Genomic DNA, 17814 nt, shown 5'->3' with positions numbered 1-17814 from the left:
AAAACTCAGAGTTGTTGGGGGTTTTTTTCTGGTCTCATTATAAAATAGGGATCATACGCATCAAATAGATATAGACATATTTCCAGAGGCTACTGGGGCAAATTCTGACTCAGGGCCAAATCTATCATATTCATGTTCTTTTATTCTAATAGGATCAATATCAAGTGTGTTGTGGGTATGAGAATACTGAGCTGATACATGTTTCCTTTCCTTCTCAAAGCAAGGGTGATTTTCTTTATTCCAGGTGGGAAGGACAGATGTGACCATACCTTTTAGTAAAATTAATACACATCATTGAAACACATGAGACCTGACATTTCTTCTTAAGGCTGAAACCATAGGCCACCAAAAAAAAACCAAAAACAACCCACCACCAACCCCAAAACCCTGAACTACATAGTTACAACAAAAACTGTTCTAGCCTTTTACCATTCTTCTTCTTCATGTACTCTGACGACAAGTTAGGCATATCATCTTTTGAATCCAGTACTGCAATACATTATACTGCATTTACTCTGAGCACTCTGACATTATCATTATCTTCTTTTGTGCCCGACAGCAACTGCAGCTCCTATAATGCCATTATTGTAATTAAGAACAATCTGAACCATTGACAGCATTGCCTCGTTTGCTCTAGAATCCCCTGTGCATTAGTGTTCTTCTAAACCAATATTTCACTATTAATAGTTTGCTGGTTTAGAACCGCCTACGGTTAAAAGAAAAAAAATTATTAGGCCTCAGCCTAACTCGATGGTTGAAGAAGAAACTTGTTAAGAAAAAATAAAGGCTGTACACTGGCAAACTGTTAAGCTTTTCTTTAAACACACTGAAAATGGATTCACACCCTGCCAACCTATTCAGGCCGTTACCCAGGTGAGGAAGCTTATTTTGGCTTGCTTCAGAAGGACCACCTGTACAGATACAAAAGAAAACATACCTCTCTTCTCTCACTAAATGTACCCAAAGTACTTCTCTGTATAAACTCTCCCTTTCATTAATCCAGGTCACAGTTGGATAAGTAGGGCACAGCAATTTAGACATTCTTGTCCAGGAAATTCTGACCTTAACATCCACCCTCGCTGCACACGTGCTCTCTAGGCTGCCTGTACCCCCATCCATCTGTTTGCAAAGTATGATGCCTGCTTGTTTGCTGAGCCAGGAAGGTGGTCCACCATAGCCCTATGATTGCTTAACACCCAAGTCTTTGTCATTACAGGGAAACAATCAATCCTGAGCTAAAGAATTGCAGACACAACTGGCTGAACAGCACTGACAGACTAACATGCACCTCTTAGAAGCTAGGGCCAGAAAGCCCACGGCCAGGCAATGAGAAGCAACTTACATTTTCCCTCTGTAGTAAATGAGAAGCTGGAGTACTAAGTCCTAATATAAAAGAAACCAGCAGTCAGTATCTGCACGCTATCTGAAAAGGGCTACGTTGAAGTCTACCTATTGAACATCACTGGTAACATGGAGCTTTATCTATTTTTAGTAGACATGAACACAAGAAAACACTATACGAAAATGACCAAAGAAACACGGCTCGTGCAAGAAGCTGGTATCTCCAAAGGATAATACAGAAAAACACATATGAAAAAAAGGTATTTCATAACTCCCTTTCTCCATCCTCCTTCTAGCACAGTTAACTTCACCTAGATTGTTTGCTTGTGCACTGCTGCAGCCACCAAAGCCAAGAGGCCAGCTGTAATTAGAGCACTTAAAAGGTGTCTTACTGCATGGAAAGGCAGACAAAGACACTTCAGTACAAATACTAAAGATGTAGTAATGGATTTTTCTTCTTGTGAACACACATTCCATTAAAAAGTATGAACCCTATACTAAAGAAACATTCAGGAAATTATAATGTTTAGACTACATTTAGGATTTCTGAGGATTTCAAAGCCTTTGCAGTACGAGATTGTATTTTCATGTCTGGGACATCTCTACAATTCTGAACAGCTGCTTCTCACTCTACCATGCCCTTGAGTCTCTGCTCAGAGCTTCTGGAGGGGAGCAGTGGTCACTGACAATTTGCACCCCCTCTCCTACCACTTTGACTAAAGTCCCTTTTTCCAAGTGGAATTTCATAGGTTTCACTACGAATAAAGGTTAATTTCATCCACCACTGGTCAGTGCCATAGACTGCTCTACCACAGGAAGGGAAAAGAACAAGATCAGCTCTATGCTAAGCAGAAATCAGAGAAGACAAAAAGAGTTAACCATGACTACAACTACCAAGAATGACTCACAGAAATATATATTACAGGTGAGTTTTTTTGAAAAAGTAATTATCTAAGAAAAACAAGACGAGTAAGATATTGTCAACCATGGTACACTATGTGGTGGTTAACATAAACATCAGTAAGAAGTCATGAAGAGAAATTAAAAGGCTAAAAGAAAAGAAGTATCACTAACTCATGGTTAAGAAGGTTTTACAGCACCATATGCAATTATTTCACAGGGACTACTACAAAACTAAAAGCAAAGCAGAACATTTGGGAGACTGTAGAGCCTTGTTACTTAACCCTGCAATTCTTTAATATTTTGAGCAAGATCACCACTTGGTTGAATAGTGGCGCAGTCTAGAGCCAGGTGCAGGATTAGGGTGAACAGATGGTGACTAATCTTCCTAATACAGCTCTGCCAATACAACCCACTCTTGACCAGTCACAACCCTGGTTTTTGTTTGTTTTTTTTTCTGGTCCTTGGTTTTCTCTGGCCTGAGCACAGGTTATCAAGAGGTGGTTGCATGGTACGCTAAGGATTCACATAAGGCTGCTGATCTGATTTTGCTTTTGGTCCAAGACATCTTTTGTTTGTATTTCAGTCTGGTCACCAAAGTGAATTACCTCACTGGCACACTCAACACACACGTACACACCCAATCCCAAGAGGGACGAGGGTATTAAACCCAAGTAATGTTACCTATTAATAAGTATTAGCACTCCAGACAGAAAACTTATCACAATACACATAAAGAGCAAGGTTCTAAGTGCCTTGCTACTCAGTGCTCTGAGTACAGCTACACATTCAAAGAAACACAGGAACTACTACAAGCCGGTGAAGGCAGAAGGAACATACAGAGAGCAAGCCAAGCCTTCAGCCCCACCCCAGCATTTGGAAGAGCTGCAAGTGAAAATGTGAAGCACTGCAAAATATCCTGCCTTCCAGCTCATCCTCTCCACACAAAATGGCATCATACTGCTACCAGCACAGCACGAACTGCACCTAGTGCAGCGTTAACTTCCTTTCAAGGATCATCTTTTTGTATTTGGCTGCAGTTTAGCTAAGAAAACAGCCTGTCATTAGGGACACAAGTCAACAGCACCATACATTTTAACAGGAACTGGTGTGGGGAGGAAGAAGACAAAAGCAGCAGATGGGAAAGCAACAGTATTTTAGGTACACCTCAACCACTGCTTTTCTAAAGCTTTACTTTGCAAAAACTGTGCCCCTACAACTGCTGATTTCTCCTTCAGCAACAGCAGCACTGTGCTAAAAAAGACTGCAGAACTCTGGATTAAGATAATAGGAAGCACTTGATCTCAGAGATAGTAAAGTAACAAAAGAACTGGACTGTCCTTATCTTAATCTCAGTGAGAAAGGCAGAGAGCCCAGTATTGAACTATTCGGTCTGTAGGCAGGGCATGGTTTAACAGTTGCAGAAGGCATTAAAGGGAGAAAAGAAAAAGTAGGATATATCCCAGAAATACTATCCAAGACAGAGTCACAGAAGCATAGACCTTTAAGCTGAGGGGTTTCAGAAGATGTAGAACCCCACAAGCAGTAATCAAACCCAGCGACAACTTTTCTATTTGTCAGTCTTGGTCTTCTTTTACCTTCAGGACAGGTTCCTTAAATGCTAAGGGAAATGTTGGAGTTCTAAAATTACGGATTTGCTTGACAGCATGCTCACTTTACTGATGATGAAAATGAGAACTTCATATTTACTCTCTTCTACAGCTTCACTTGGTTATATCCACCTTCATGTTGAAGACTGGATGCACGTTTTTATGAGTCTGATATCAGGGACAGTATATTTTAAATCTGGAGATGTAAAGAAAAAGTTAACATTGAAATAAAGTTACATCAGTCTGAGCTGGTCTCTGGCTTTTTTCTTCTTTCCATGGCTCTGTCCTGTAATTTGGAAGCACTGGAGGCTCTTCAACTACTTGTTTAACGCTGATTTTACTTCGCCACTTTAATCTTTTTTACCTTTCATCTAGATAATTGCTATGCATCTAGCCAACTGCAGTAGATACTGAAAAGAACTGACAGAGTATGCTGTCACCATGCCATCACTACACCTGGCCAGTCAGAGGTACAAGCCTGGTGGACCAGATCAGTCCACCTTCTCTCAGTTGAGATCCTGAACAATCAGACACCTGAATCTTTATAGATGATCTCCAGAGGTCCCTTCCAACCATAACTATTCACTCATTCTGCAACCCAAGCTTATCAGTGTCTATGACAGTGCAGTCCAGCTGACAGCTTGCGGCCACCACCCCTTCCCCACAGATGGGGAACAGCTGCTGTAGCAACAAGCACTGCCAAACCATCAGCACCCTCATCCATGTCTGCTCACAGCACCCTAAAGAGCTCAGCAGTGACCACCGTGACCAATGGAGCACAAGGCGGGGGCGGGGACGGGACGGGAGCAGCTGCTGCTGAAGAGAGGAGAGGAAGGGATGCACACAGCCTTACGGGCAAACATCCTCCCTCCCCCTGCCCTCCAGCCCTGTCCCTCCTCCGTGCCCAGCAGCGCCTCAGAGAGCAGCTGCATTCTGCAGCCAGACCCCTTGCTCTGCTTCTCTGCTCCTCTTCACCACCACTCCTTCCTTTAACCCGTTCCATGCATGTTTAGTTTTATCCTGTATGAAACCTGTAGGCTCAGATGATGAAGAAACTGCTCATATGGGAAGAAACACAGGAAATAAAAGGCATACTTCTGTAGCAGCTGACTGGCCCACATAATCTAAGGCTGCTTTTGGAAGTCAAATGCAGAGACAGGGTTCAGTGGCTCTATGCCCATATGCAGGTAGTCAGAGAACAAAGGTATTAATGGCTGTATTGGGTCAGAACAGCAGATCAAAGCCCACGGTCCTGGCCCCTCGCACAAATGCATTCTTAACAATACAAGCAGGGAAAGGCAAACCAACAGGGGTTTTTTCCCTTGGTGTAAGATTCCTAATAGCTGTGAATTTGAATTATCTATGATGCCTGCACAATTCACATGTGGGCCACTGCAGACCTTTTTTTTAATCTAGAATCCACCCAGAACCATTTTTAGCCCACCCTCCCTTTTAAAAAAATATTTCTGGCATCCAAAACATCCTATAGCAGTAAGTTTCAGAACTTAACCATGCATGGAGTAAAAAAAATAAATTATGTGTCACTTTAGTTATTTCAAAAGCAACTGGATGGACTTAACAGTTGGGGGTGCTCTTCTGGGAACAGGCAGGAGAGCCTGGCTCTGTGTCCTCTTCACACACCTCCCCTGCTGCATGCATGGGTCCTCCTGCCTCCAGCGAGATGCCACCATGGGCTCCTTCACCTCCTCTCTGGCAGAGAAGAGGTTGGCAGTGCTGTGCTTTGTGCATTTCAGAGCTGTCGTTTCCGTATATGCTAAGAGTTGCATCTGGTGGACTACTGCCATCACAGCGTAAGCAACAGTTGGGTGTTCTGTCTACACTGACAGAAGTGTTTCAGAGGCAATTATCTCTCTTTCTACTGAGCAACCCCTTCAAGGGTCAGAGCAGAGAGGCCTCCCCAGATATCCCCTGACAATCTGGATTCAAAGGATGGAAACAAAAAACATCTCTTCAGTAGTTTCTTTTCCTTTCATATGCTGTAGATGTGCTCAGAAGGCTCATAGCAATGAAATGACAACAAACAAATCAGGTGAACCTTCCCTCTATTTTTCTTTTTGCTTTCCACGTTCCTTCCACTTAACAGAAGTATTTTATCTACTTAACAGAACTAGCTCCAAGGCAATAATTATGTCAGTGGTGGTACTAATAGGTTTTGTCCAGCATCAGCTACACAGCTGTCTATGATGTGCCCGTGGCAGTACATCAGGGACACGGGAATATGTAACGCAGTATATAGGGGAAAGATAAGTACATTTCGGTTGCTACGCACTAAGGTTGAAAGTAAAGTGCATTATGTCAGACATCAAAAACAGCTGTTCAGCTATTCTGATGGCATAAGGCAGCCTAGAGATGATGTACTGATGTGCTGCAGTAAAAGAGAGAAACTCAAAAGTACTGATATTAGAGTGACGATAAAGCCTTCCCCATGCCATTTCCTTTTCATAGAAAACACTATATGCTGTCTTTGAAGCACCACATAAAGTATGAAATTAGCATTCAGTGGCCCATTTTCATCCTTTGCACTACATACTAGCAAATACAATGGTAGGACATATATCAGTTCTTCCTTCAGCTTTGTCTGCATTTTAAACACAGCATCAGGTGAGAGCAGTAGAAAAGAAAAAGCCTGCAAAGCATTTAAGCTAGTCTGGAATCTCTCACATGAGAAACAGACAAGCAAAACAAAAGATTACTGATATAAAAATATAGTCCTTTGCACCAGTAGTGCACTACTGAAAAAGAAGTTGCAGAAATAGGTCCAAAGAAAACAAGTCAAATATGTCAATTAAAATTCAGCAGCACATTTCTTGTATACTAAGAAATACATTTCTTTCATAGTAAAATGCCCATAGCCAGACTAAGGCATGATGTCTTTGTCAGTGAGTTACTCAACAAGTCATTGTAGTCATGGATTCCAGAAAGACAAAATTTTACTTAAAACACCTCAAAAGCTCTCATCACCCTACACTTATTCTTAATTTGTATTTTTAATTTGTTCTAATTTCATATTATTCTGTGAAATGCATGATGGCAACAAAGTAAAGATTAAGAAATTAAAGGTTATTATCAATAGCAGAATCTACAATATTTTACACTGTTAACATACTCTTCCCTATACAGAGAATACAGCCTACTGTGACCTCATACACAAAAAATGAAATCAAGACATACAGAAGAAGAAATATCATAAGGTGAAGCTTGAAGAAAATTCATTCCTTCTCCTGCCCATCAACACCAAATAGACTAGGCAGAAGAGCAGTCAAATTACTGAAATTGATGTCATATCAATTGGAAAACTGACTGAGCCCGTACAATGAGCAGTAATTCCTCTCTACCAAATTCATGGGTCCAAGCTGTCTGTTTCCCATCTGCTCCTACGCAATTTAAGCAATTCCGAACTTTACTCTCTGTTGCCAAATGTGTCACAGATTTATTAGTATGTCATGGGTCAATTCTTAAGATTCTCCACTAAGGTAAGCTATCAGCAGGAGTGAAATTTCTGTGTCTATAATTGCCAGGCCAGGAAAATTCAAGGAGAGCAATCACACACGACCTTACTGAACCCAACATGAAAAATTCATAAGGTAACACAACGCACAACCCTACATCTAAAAAAAGAGATCATTCCGTTCTCTCCTTGCACTTCTACAGACATGTTCAGTACACAATGCAGACTACTATAAGGAGCTTACAAAAAATTTTAATTTGTTGTTGGTTTTTGCTAATACAATGAGCTACCCATGCATCTCAACTCATGCTAGATAAGGACCGGAATCCTCTGGTAGCATATATGGGGTAGCTCAATCTTTGAATGCTTTTTGGGAATGAAATGGACAGAATCAAATAATTTTTGCATATGACAGTTCAGTTGTAAACAGGTCATCAAATATGCTAGTATTATCTCACAATTTTCTCATTAGATAAAAAGCTAATTATAATTAATTCCAAATATACTTAATCATTTGTCATTTTTGTTACCTTAACAGAATTTATATACTATTTAAAGATGCAGCTGCTCATACTCTCACAGGAAAGACTTAAGTACAATGTTCTCATCCTTGAATTATATCAATGGTGATGAGATACCGTAAATGAAAACCAGGCTATGATCCTACGTGACAGATGATGACATAAGCAAATTTTAGCCCCAAATTTCAGATTCTATGAAATATTCTCTAATATTTAATGACAATGTATTTTCCAGATTAACATGTGTCTTAAGGTATGACTAATCGCTGCTTACATCACGTGTGATATCTCAAGTAACAGTATCTCGGGTTACTCTCTCTGTTTTGGTCAACAACTTGTATTGTGATATTACAGAATTCATTTCACTTGTCTAAAATATTCTCATCTCTAACATGGGTGGAATACCTACCATTCCCAAGAACTTTGAAGTTCATAAGGAAAGGCTTGCTATATATTTTTATAAATAGTTATACATATAAATAAATGTTATTACAGAGAATCCATTTTATATTGTACTATAAATGACTTTTGCTACATCTAAAACTACATAGACTTTATTGTCCTTATAAATAATCTGCATTACTCTTCACCATAATGTCACTTCAGTTCCTAATGGTTTGGTAGAGCATTTTGGCACTGGCTCTACTGTTGCAATATATAAAAGTATCATTTTGATTATGATCAAAATGCCTGTTGATGACATAAATACAAAAACCATACATGTATAATCATCTATCATCTACAACAGTTAACTACATATATAACACAGATAGAACTAAAATGTAATTAGTATACTCCATACAACAGATAAAACTTTTTTGCACTATTTAAAAACATTAATTCTTAGACCTTGTGGTAAAATACCAAAGTAAACCAGTAAGTTTCTGTCCTCTGTGTAACAGCAGAACTTACACCAACTGAAAGATAGGGAAACGTTCAGTTGTCCCTTATTTATCACAAGCACCCCAATTCCCACTGACTTTCTCAACCTATTGCTAAGCTGTAAGACCCGGGTATGCTCCTGTGTTTTTGATTCCAGGTGTGCATCCTGAGCATGGTCTGGCTTAACACAAACAGAGGGACATGCAGCAGAGGAACAAAACAGAGGTGTGTGTGTGCAGCAGCCCCTTGGTAGCCACCAAGGGTGCGCAGGTTGGAAAAAAGCCATAGCAGCTCTAGCCAGGTCTGTAACCCAGTTGATCAGGAGACTGGGATGAGAGAGGCATCTTCTGCATAGTCTACATTCATCTAAAAGAAAAATACTTGTTCTACCACCCATACATTAAAGATAACAATAAATTGGAATAATCAGAATTGTTGCCTCATGAAGACATACCGACATAGATGAAATCCAGAATATGGATTTTCTCTACTGGAATATTAAAATCACAAAGCACAAGACTAAGTAGGTAAAAGAGGAAATGAATACCCCATACAGAAAAAGCCACAGCATTGTTTCTAAAGAGTTGCTAACAGTTCATCATATTTAGAGACCTTACATGACCAGAGATCAACATGCACAACAAAATAGCGTATATCATATCAGGGATATAGATCCTGATGTTATACAAAAATTATGATGAGAGTAAAGGTGCCATCTAATACTACTTCATTCTAGTTTACAGAAGCTGAAGGTCTAAAGATGGCCAGGAGAAAAATAACATTGTTTTCCAAATGCCTATGACTTATACTTGAACATTTTCTAATATGCGTGTTAACAGTTGAATAGCTACATGCAACCCTATGACCAAGACCTGTCTCTGTAGGAAACCTGCCACTAGATAGGTCGATTAAAGCAGGGAGAGAAAAAAAATTTTAAAAATCAAAGAACAAGCAACCTGACCTCCTATTTGAAGTTCCTAGCTAGACTTCAAATACACCTGGATCCATACAAACTGTGGCAGCAAAACTTAAGATGGAACCCGTGTGTGTCACTGCCTACAAGAAACAAGGTGACTCATTAATAGTTTGCAAACTCGTATTTATTTCTAGTTGAGGAAAGATTAGAAAGCATGAAGAAGACAGGCTTCACAGTAAGGATTTACCAGCTTTGAATCCATGTGAATCTGCTAAAAACAAACACGCAAAAAAGGAAGATAGCATAGTATCAATCTCACCTCTGCATGTGCTTCTAACTAAGGAAATGTGACAAATATATGCAGAAATAAGAAGGATATTAAGGTGAATTTAATAAAATACTTTTTCTTCCATCAGCAAATAACAAACTCATCACAAAGTTAAAAAAAAAATTCTCCAAATCACTGTTATTTTTAAATAGACTTCAGAAAATTGGGAAACAAAAAGTTCAAGGACAGCACTAATGTTGTTCCAAAATGTCAAAAGGGTAAATATCAACATGATGAGATAATGAAATGGCAGGTGCAGCTTTTAGTTGATAAATTTAACACAGACATAGAAGTAGCAAGAAGAAATAGGATTTCACAGAATACTTCTTTTTGTGAGATTACAAGATTGTGGATAAAAGTAACTGCTGCCTTTAACAGTTTGCTGGAGATTTGTAACTTCCTATCTGTCAATGAGGAAAATAGCGTTACTTAATAATAATGGACATACTACATCTACTACAAATAGGCTAAATTAAAGATCTCTAAACATAACTACCATACAGCCTCATCACAGGAAATTTTTGCTAGTTCAATGTCGCTAATATTCATGAATACCCCAATGAATAATATAACAAAGTGGGTAACTAATAAAGTTTGTCATTACTTACTATTTCATCAACTTCTGGGCCATCTGCAATGACCAGAAAAAGCCAAATAACGTGAGCACAATAGTGCAACATGCATTTTAATTTAAAAGCAAGACCATGCATCTCAGAAAGATGACATGATAGTTAGAGTGACACACTATACTCGCCGAAGTTCTATCATCCTTGTGCTACTCTGAAATACCATGCCTGTTTTCATTACCCACGTACACATCAGAAGCAAGGGTCTGCTGAGCATAACATACCCTTCTTCACACTTGCAAGCAAAGAACGTTGCTTGAAAAGCCGTTTGGAAGTGACTTGTTACTTTGGCACTATTTGCATCACATTTAAATTAAGATCAGATGTGAAAATGATGGGTGAGTAAGGTTAAATTCCAATTCTCTGTCTCATGGGATTTTAAATAGGCAGATTCAGTAGGGGGTGGATATTAATTCACATGTACGGGCAAAGAACCAGACTGTTGTACACGCTCAGTGTTCTTCAAAGGTCCACTGTCGCAAGGCAAGGGTCTTTTGCTTAGTACAACAAAAATCAGGTTAAGTTTTAAGCCTTTGAGGAACGAATACTATTACAAACATTACATCAGTCATGTGCATTACACTGCTTGCTCACAGCAATATATACTGACCACACTGTACACCAATATAAACCAACACATTACGAGTTAAAGAGGATTTAAGCATCAAGTTTTCGGGGTTTTCACCGTAACTTGAAAGGCAAGCACTCCTGACGGGCTGCGAGGCGCGGCCAAGATGTGCACCAAGCCCCAGGCTCTCCCCAGCTGCGCGGAGCTGCGAGGCGCACGGGCCCGCAGGCCTGGTGGGCCCGCATGCCGCCGCGGCCCTCGCCCGCCGAAGCGCTTCATCTACTGCGAGGAAACACTCTCCTCCTCCAGCCCGGGCACCACAGTCCGTCCTGTCCCTCTCTGACCCAGTCCGGCACTACGAGCTCCACACTATCCCCCCGACGGAGGGAGGGCACCGTTCACCCGGCCTGACCTCCGCGGCTCCCCGCCGCCGCCGCCCGGCCCGCGGTGCGGCGGGCCCGCCTCGGCCGCAGCGCACAGCCTGCCCTGGCGCGGGGCCGTTAGCTGCGGTAGTGAGGGTGGGGTGTTTCCCGGTCGGCGGCCGCCCGCGTTCCCCCGCCGTGACGCGCTGGCACTGGGGAGCAGTACCGGGGAGAGGCGCCGCGGCCCCCTCCCGGCCCCGGCGAAGCCACGGGGACCAGGCGGCGCGCTCCTCCCTCGCCTCTCGCCTGCCCACCCCACCCCGCGCGTCCTTCCCCAGTCAGCCCCTTCCTCCCGCTCCCCAGAGCCTTTTCCTCTCCCCCTGTCTCCTCCTCTTCCCCCCTCCTCCCCCCCTATTTTAAGGTAACTCCCAGGAAACGTGCAAACCTGTAATTTTTACCTTCTTTGGCTTTTTTCCTCCTCGCCAGCGTGCCGCCGAGCTTACCCAGGAAGGAGTCATCTTTCTTTCTGGACGGGGGAGATTTAGGGGTGGGGGACTTGGGAGAAGAAGGGGACTTCTGGGGGGAAGTTGCCATGATGGCCCAGCCGGCGCTCCGGGATGGAGGAGACGGGTCCGAGGCCCCGATGCCGTGGGAGGCTGCTCCCGGCTCTGAACGGAAGCGGAATTATTTCAAGCATTTGAGGCAGCTCCTGCTCCGCTCTCCCGGCTCTCCCGCTCCTTCCCTCCCTCCCTCCCGCCCTCCCGCCCGCTCAGCGCCCGCCGGGGAGGGCCCGCTCCTCTCGCATGGCTCCCTCCTCAGCCCAACGCCCCCCCTCTCCCCAACCCAACGGCCTCTCAACAGCCCCGGCTGCTCAGCCCAACGGCCCCCTCCTCAGCCCAACAGTCGCCCAACGGCTGCTCAACAGCTCCCACTCCTCAGCCAACCGGTCACCCAATGGCCCCGCCTAGCTCAGCAGCCCCCTCCGCAGCCCAACGGCTGCCCAACAGCAGCCCCTTCTCAGCCCGAGAGCCCACTCCTCAGCCCAACAGCTGCCCAGCTGCCACCTCAGCCCAACAGCCACCCAGTGCTCTCCTTCCAACAGCCACTCCTTCTCACCCCAACACTCCCCCCCCCAGCCCCAACAGCTGCTCAACAGCCCCCACTATTCAGCCCAGTGGTCACCCAATGGCCCACCCTAGCTCAACGCCCCCCCCTTCTCATCCCAGTGGCTTCCTCCTCAGCCCAACAGCTGCCCAATGGCCTCTGAACAGCCCCTGCTACTCTGTCCCAACAGTCACCCAACAGGCCTCTCTAGCTCAATGGCCCTCTCCTCAGTCCAACAGCCGTTCAATACCTGCCCCCCCCTGCCCAACAGCCACCCCTCCTCAGGCCAACGGCCACCCCTACCTGCCCCTCTCAGGGTGTTCAGCCATGGGCCAAAGGTCCTCGTTTAACCTGCCTGCGGGATCTGGTCCTTCAAGCTCAGGAAAAGGGTGTTTCACACAGCCCCGGGAAGGAGAAAGCCTGGCAGCGGGAGCCAGGCTGGGCCTCGGGAAGCCTGCAGCCCCAGGGTGGTATGAAGGCCATGCTCCCTTCCTAGCTGTGGCACCCACCACTTTTTGGGTGGCCAGCTGTACACTGAGGCACAGGACAGTGCCTCGCTCAATGGCCCATCTGCCTTTGCATTGCCTTGCAGAGGAGCCGGTCACTAACTCAGGCTGGTTGGTCAAATGCACCAATGTAGGTGATCACACACGAGAGCACTAGTTAACACGGGTGCCAAAAGTTAAACACAGGAATAGACAGGCAGGACCAGGGCTCAGATGGCTCAATTAATCCATAACTATTCATAAGTGAAGGTTCTGGAAGGATTGGGGGGGGGGGGGTATCACAGATGCAGGCAGATATTTCTACACCCTGTGGTTGACACAGATAGAAAAGAACTAATGATGTAATAAAGCATCACCAAATAGTTTTATGCAAGTTAAAGTTCAAGCGTATTACATACACTTCAGTCTTGAGCACATTTTGCAAAGCAGCTCTTCTGCCCGTATGTTTCAGCTACATCTGTGGTCAGCGGCGGTGGGCATCGTCATATCCACTTCTACAAAAGAAACCAGCCATTGTAGTCAGACCAGTATAAAAGCTAGCAGGAAAGAAAGGTGACTTAGCATGATAGATTGCCTATACCAGCCCTGCTTTGATTTGCAGATGAGTAGCTTAAGAGAGAAGTATCTTTAAAACCAATAATTTGCTGTGACTGGTTCAGGAGGCACCCAGGATTGGAACAGCATTAATGTCATCTGGATGCACTACTTTCACTTACCACTTAATCACTCGATTAACAATTCAGGCAAAAAGCCACGCACACTTCATGCAAATATCTAGCTATCTATTAGGCATAATAAGTGAAATGAAATTACCATGAGGATATTTCTAAATCAGCTAATAATTGTTGTGTTTTTACAAGCCACTAACATTGGTTAGCTGATGAGGGGTAAACATCAATGCGTATTTGTTGCATGCAGTTAGTATATGCCCCGGAGAAAAACTTCATTCATCCATACTGCCATCAGTTAAAAGCAGGAATGAGCCCAAGCCGTTAGCACAATCTCGCATTTCCTTACGTGTGCTCTCTGGCTTGTAGTACCGATTGTGTCTTGGGGCTGTTGTCTGCAGAATAGTCCAAATTTCACACATTAATCTCTTTTTATACAAGTGCTGCTTGCTCACTGTATGGATTAGGATATGAACAGTTTTGAATAATTTTAAAAACATAATAACAGACTAGTTCAAAAGAAAGAGAAACAAACATGTCAAGCCATTTTTATATGTATGTGAATCTGCGGCATTTACAAACAGAGCAATACTCAACTAAATCTCCATTTGGACCCAAATGACCATACATAGATGTCAATATAGGCCTTTGTGGGCACAGCAGAAGAGGCAGCATTTTCGCAAACACAAGTGCACTTGCTTTTGTACCACTACGTTTTGTGGTAAAGACAGAAAGAACAAGCCAGATACCTCACGAACGGTAATGAAAGTCAGAATTCAACGTGTATTTGCCAAGTCTCACACAAAATAGCTGAAAAGAGCTAGCATCTTTCTTTCCTATTTCGCTACACTCAGCATATGTAAATTATGTAAATTAATGACAAATACAGTATTACTTATTTAATAGCCTCATGAGCTATGGGTGTTTCACATCACAAGGAGAAAATAAATTTTAAATGAAATGTAATGAGTTTAAAATCAGCTTTATCAGATCTGGAAACACAAATACTGTGTCTTGTAAGTAATAATGCTAAAGCAACAGACAGACAAGTTTACTGGGGTTTTTTAATGGGTTTCTTTCAGCACTTTTTTGCAGTTCTTTTGGTAGAATATTATTGCAGGGGTTTTCCACTTAGAATGTTTCTCTTTGAGGATAGTTACAACATTTTTTTTTACCCTGGATCTTAAATTTAGAACTACATATGCTACTTTTTTTTCTTTTGATCTGGGAATATATATGGACATATGACCTTAAATTAATGTTGCATTCAGCACAAAAGGCCTTACAGGTAGGCACAAGGTCTAAGTTATGGCAGATATAGGAATGTTGATTTTTAAATGCCTCTTATTTATACAGTATTTTAACCACAAATAAAAACTGCTTATAAATTCACTGGGGATTTTTGTTTGGCTAGGTTTTTGCTCTGCTTTATATTTGATAATTGAATATTTTCATGATCATGCTCCGTGATCCCATGCACAGGACACAGTAGTCAGCAGGCTGCCGTTCAGGCTGGCCCCGCTGCATCTGGCGTATAGAAACCTGGAGCAGACCATGAGAGCTCTCACCGGGCTCCCTGTCTGACTCTTGTTCTTACAGATGAGCCAACCAGTAGCTCAGATTAATTGTATCCTGATCTGTATATACTTTTGCCAGGCAATAAAAGAAGGTTAAATACGCATACTTCAAATAATACTTATTCACCTCCATATCTGCCCATGCACAACTAGGTTTTATTTCTTTTACTACAGGATTCAGAATGATCACAGAGTCTTACTTCCCAAATGAGGTGGAAGCGGCAGGATATGTGATACACTGATCATGGGCTAGGCGTGCACTGCAGCAGCCAAGCTGGTTAAGGCCATGCAATAAATTATTCATTTGTCTGAGTTTTCACCTAACATTTTTCTCCTAGGTGTACCTCTGCTCTAGCCTTTTGACCATTTGGTCATTTAAAGAGTGGAAGGGGAATTTTCAAAAACACTCTATCGACCTACTGCTATTGCTGCAATTGCCTATAGTAACACATTTCACAGACTTCAGGAAGAACAGAACTAGACCAAAGTCTACCCTCTTTATTTCACTAAGTACTTGTGGTCAGCTTTCTACTGACCTGACAGTTCTGTGTGGTTAACTGCTGAACATGCCCACCCCACCCTGAGTAGTAGTTAACAGCACATTAAAAGAACCTGCTTAGAAAAAAGGCATTTCCACACAGGTTACTTTGTGGATGTTTAATGTCTATTCCTTGACTGAGATTTTCCTGAGAGTGCCCCAAAATACTTGGGGATAACAGGTCTGGCAGGACCTGGTGCTTCTGCATGTGTCCATGAGCAAGACACGCCAGGGACCTGCTCCTCCGGTAAGGTAAGGCCATGGCCAACGATGGCACCCCAGGAGCATGGGAAGCATGAGCTGCATCCAGCTTTGTCCTGCAGGAAAGCTTTTCTGAATTTCACCAGGAAGACCCACTCCTCTTCACGTGATGGCTGGCAGCAGCCACCTCTGTGCGCTGCAGGAAGAGGCAGTGCAGGGAACAGACCAAAGCACAGCCACACCTGGCTGGCATTTGTACATCCACATCTCTTATCCCATATCCATACAAGAAATTTTATACATCCCAAAGGACCTTGCTGCACGTGAATTCAGACTCTGTAAGACTGCAGGGACAGTATTTGCATGCTAACATGGCAAACCCGTCATGCTAAACTATGCAAAAACTGCATGGTCCGTGCAAAACCAAGCAGGGACAACTCTAGATCTTAGCAGCAGCAAAATCTTAAAAGATATACAGAATCTCCAATTTGCTAAGCCGCATCCTGTTACTTGGTCAAGCAAGAAAGAAAACAGAGTGTATCCTTCTGGAAAGAGGCTACTAAACTAAAGAGAAATTCTTAGTTGAAATCAGATATGCATTGGGCTAAAAAGCAGAGGTTTCAAAACATAAGATCTCTAAGGTTGTTGCCTGTGCCCAGAGAAACCTGGCCTAATACCCTAAAAATCAGTGAGGCATTCCTTTACCTTGGGGGCAAATGGATTGATCTTGAGTCAAATAATGGCTTAGAAAATCCCTTTCCTGAACTTCTTGTTGAATTGAGTTTCTTTAGACCTATAATCTTTTGAAGAGGGGATGGGTGTGTGTGTGTTGTGAACAGGAGGAGAGGAGTCTCAGTAAATTGCTGGCATTTCTACCCACACCCTGCTCCTGGGCCAGCCAAGTCCGCCAGTCTGACCTAAGTACTACCAATAAACCCAGCAGGCAATTAATTCCTGTGCAGTTCCTGAGAACTGATGTGTGGTATTATCGGAGGAGTCACCACCACACCCATCTGCCTCTGAGGCACACAAGATGGAAGGGAAAGGACATAATAGTAGAAGAAAAACCTCAGATCAAATATGCCCCAAATTACCTTGACCTCTGAAGAGAAGCAGCTGTCCATCTATCCTCTGAAGAGAACTATTAATCAGTTCACAGTCATTGAGAAGGGGACAACGGTGCAGGCACTAACATAAGCCCAAATCTTGCTTATCCACTTCTCTCATCTCAACCAGCAGGTTGTCTTGCTCTGTAAGGGTCTCCCACTGGTAAAAAGCAACAAAATGAGATTACTTGATAGAGGTGAAGTTAGTGGAACTTGGAAATTGGCAATCAAGGTTTTGATCACCAATTCTTATTGATCCACATAGTGACACTTTTCCTTCAAGTCTTCAAGGAGCTATTATAATTTGTATATCATACCTAAGGAAATTAGGTGGTGAATTCCTATGCAAGAATGAGGAAGTTGTTGATCTCATGGAGTTCGCAACCTCTTGTGTTAAAGGTAGAGTCAACTGCCTTCTAACTTCAGGGTGTCATTATTCCTAAGCTATAAAATGAAACTGAACTGCAAGATGGTGTCATTTACTTACCAGTATACGAATTAAGAAACTGATATAATTTCTTACCTATACCTAAACACGTATTATTACATTGTAGATATAGGTGGAGAGAAATTACTATGGAAATGATTCAG

The 17814-nt window shown here is 42.8% G+C and overlaps 1 protein-coding gene and 1 long non-coding RNA gene across 2 annotated transcripts in view; both read right to left on the bottom strand.

The window, feature by feature from the left end:
* Positions 1-12286, bottom strand: part of PARVA (parvin alpha) — a 71195-nt gene extending 58909 nt beyond the window's left edge. The window contains exon 1 of the mRNA XM_075755204.1: positions 11982-12286. Within this exon, the coding sequence (XP_075611319.1) occupies positions 11982-12117 (136 nt within the window). The 5' untranslated portion in view covers positions 12118-12286. The remainder of the gene's footprint in view (positions 1-11981) is intronic.
* Positions 12287-13530: 1244 nt separating this feature from the next.
* Positions 13531-17471, bottom strand: LOC142601931 (uncharacterized). Its single transcript, XR_012835507.1, has 3 exons — positions 17212-17471; positions 14151-14196; positions 13531-13627 (listed from the first exon to the last, which is right to left on the bottom strand). It is a non-coding gene; the product is annotated as an uncharacterized LOC142601931 (long non-coding RNA).
* Between the last annotated feature and the right edge of the window lie 343 nt (positions 17472-17814).

The sequence above is a fragment of the Balearica regulorum genome, chromosome 5, assembly GCF_011004875.1.
Source record: "Balearica regulorum gibbericeps isolate bBalReg1 chromosome 5, bBalReg1.pri, whole genome shotgun sequence".
Taxonomy (NCBI): domain Eukaryota; kingdom Metazoa; phylum Chordata; class Aves; order Gruiformes; family Gruidae; genus Balearica; species Balearica regulorum.
Note: the sequence above shows the minus strand (reverse complement) of the source record. Positions and strands in the feature narration are given on the sequence as shown.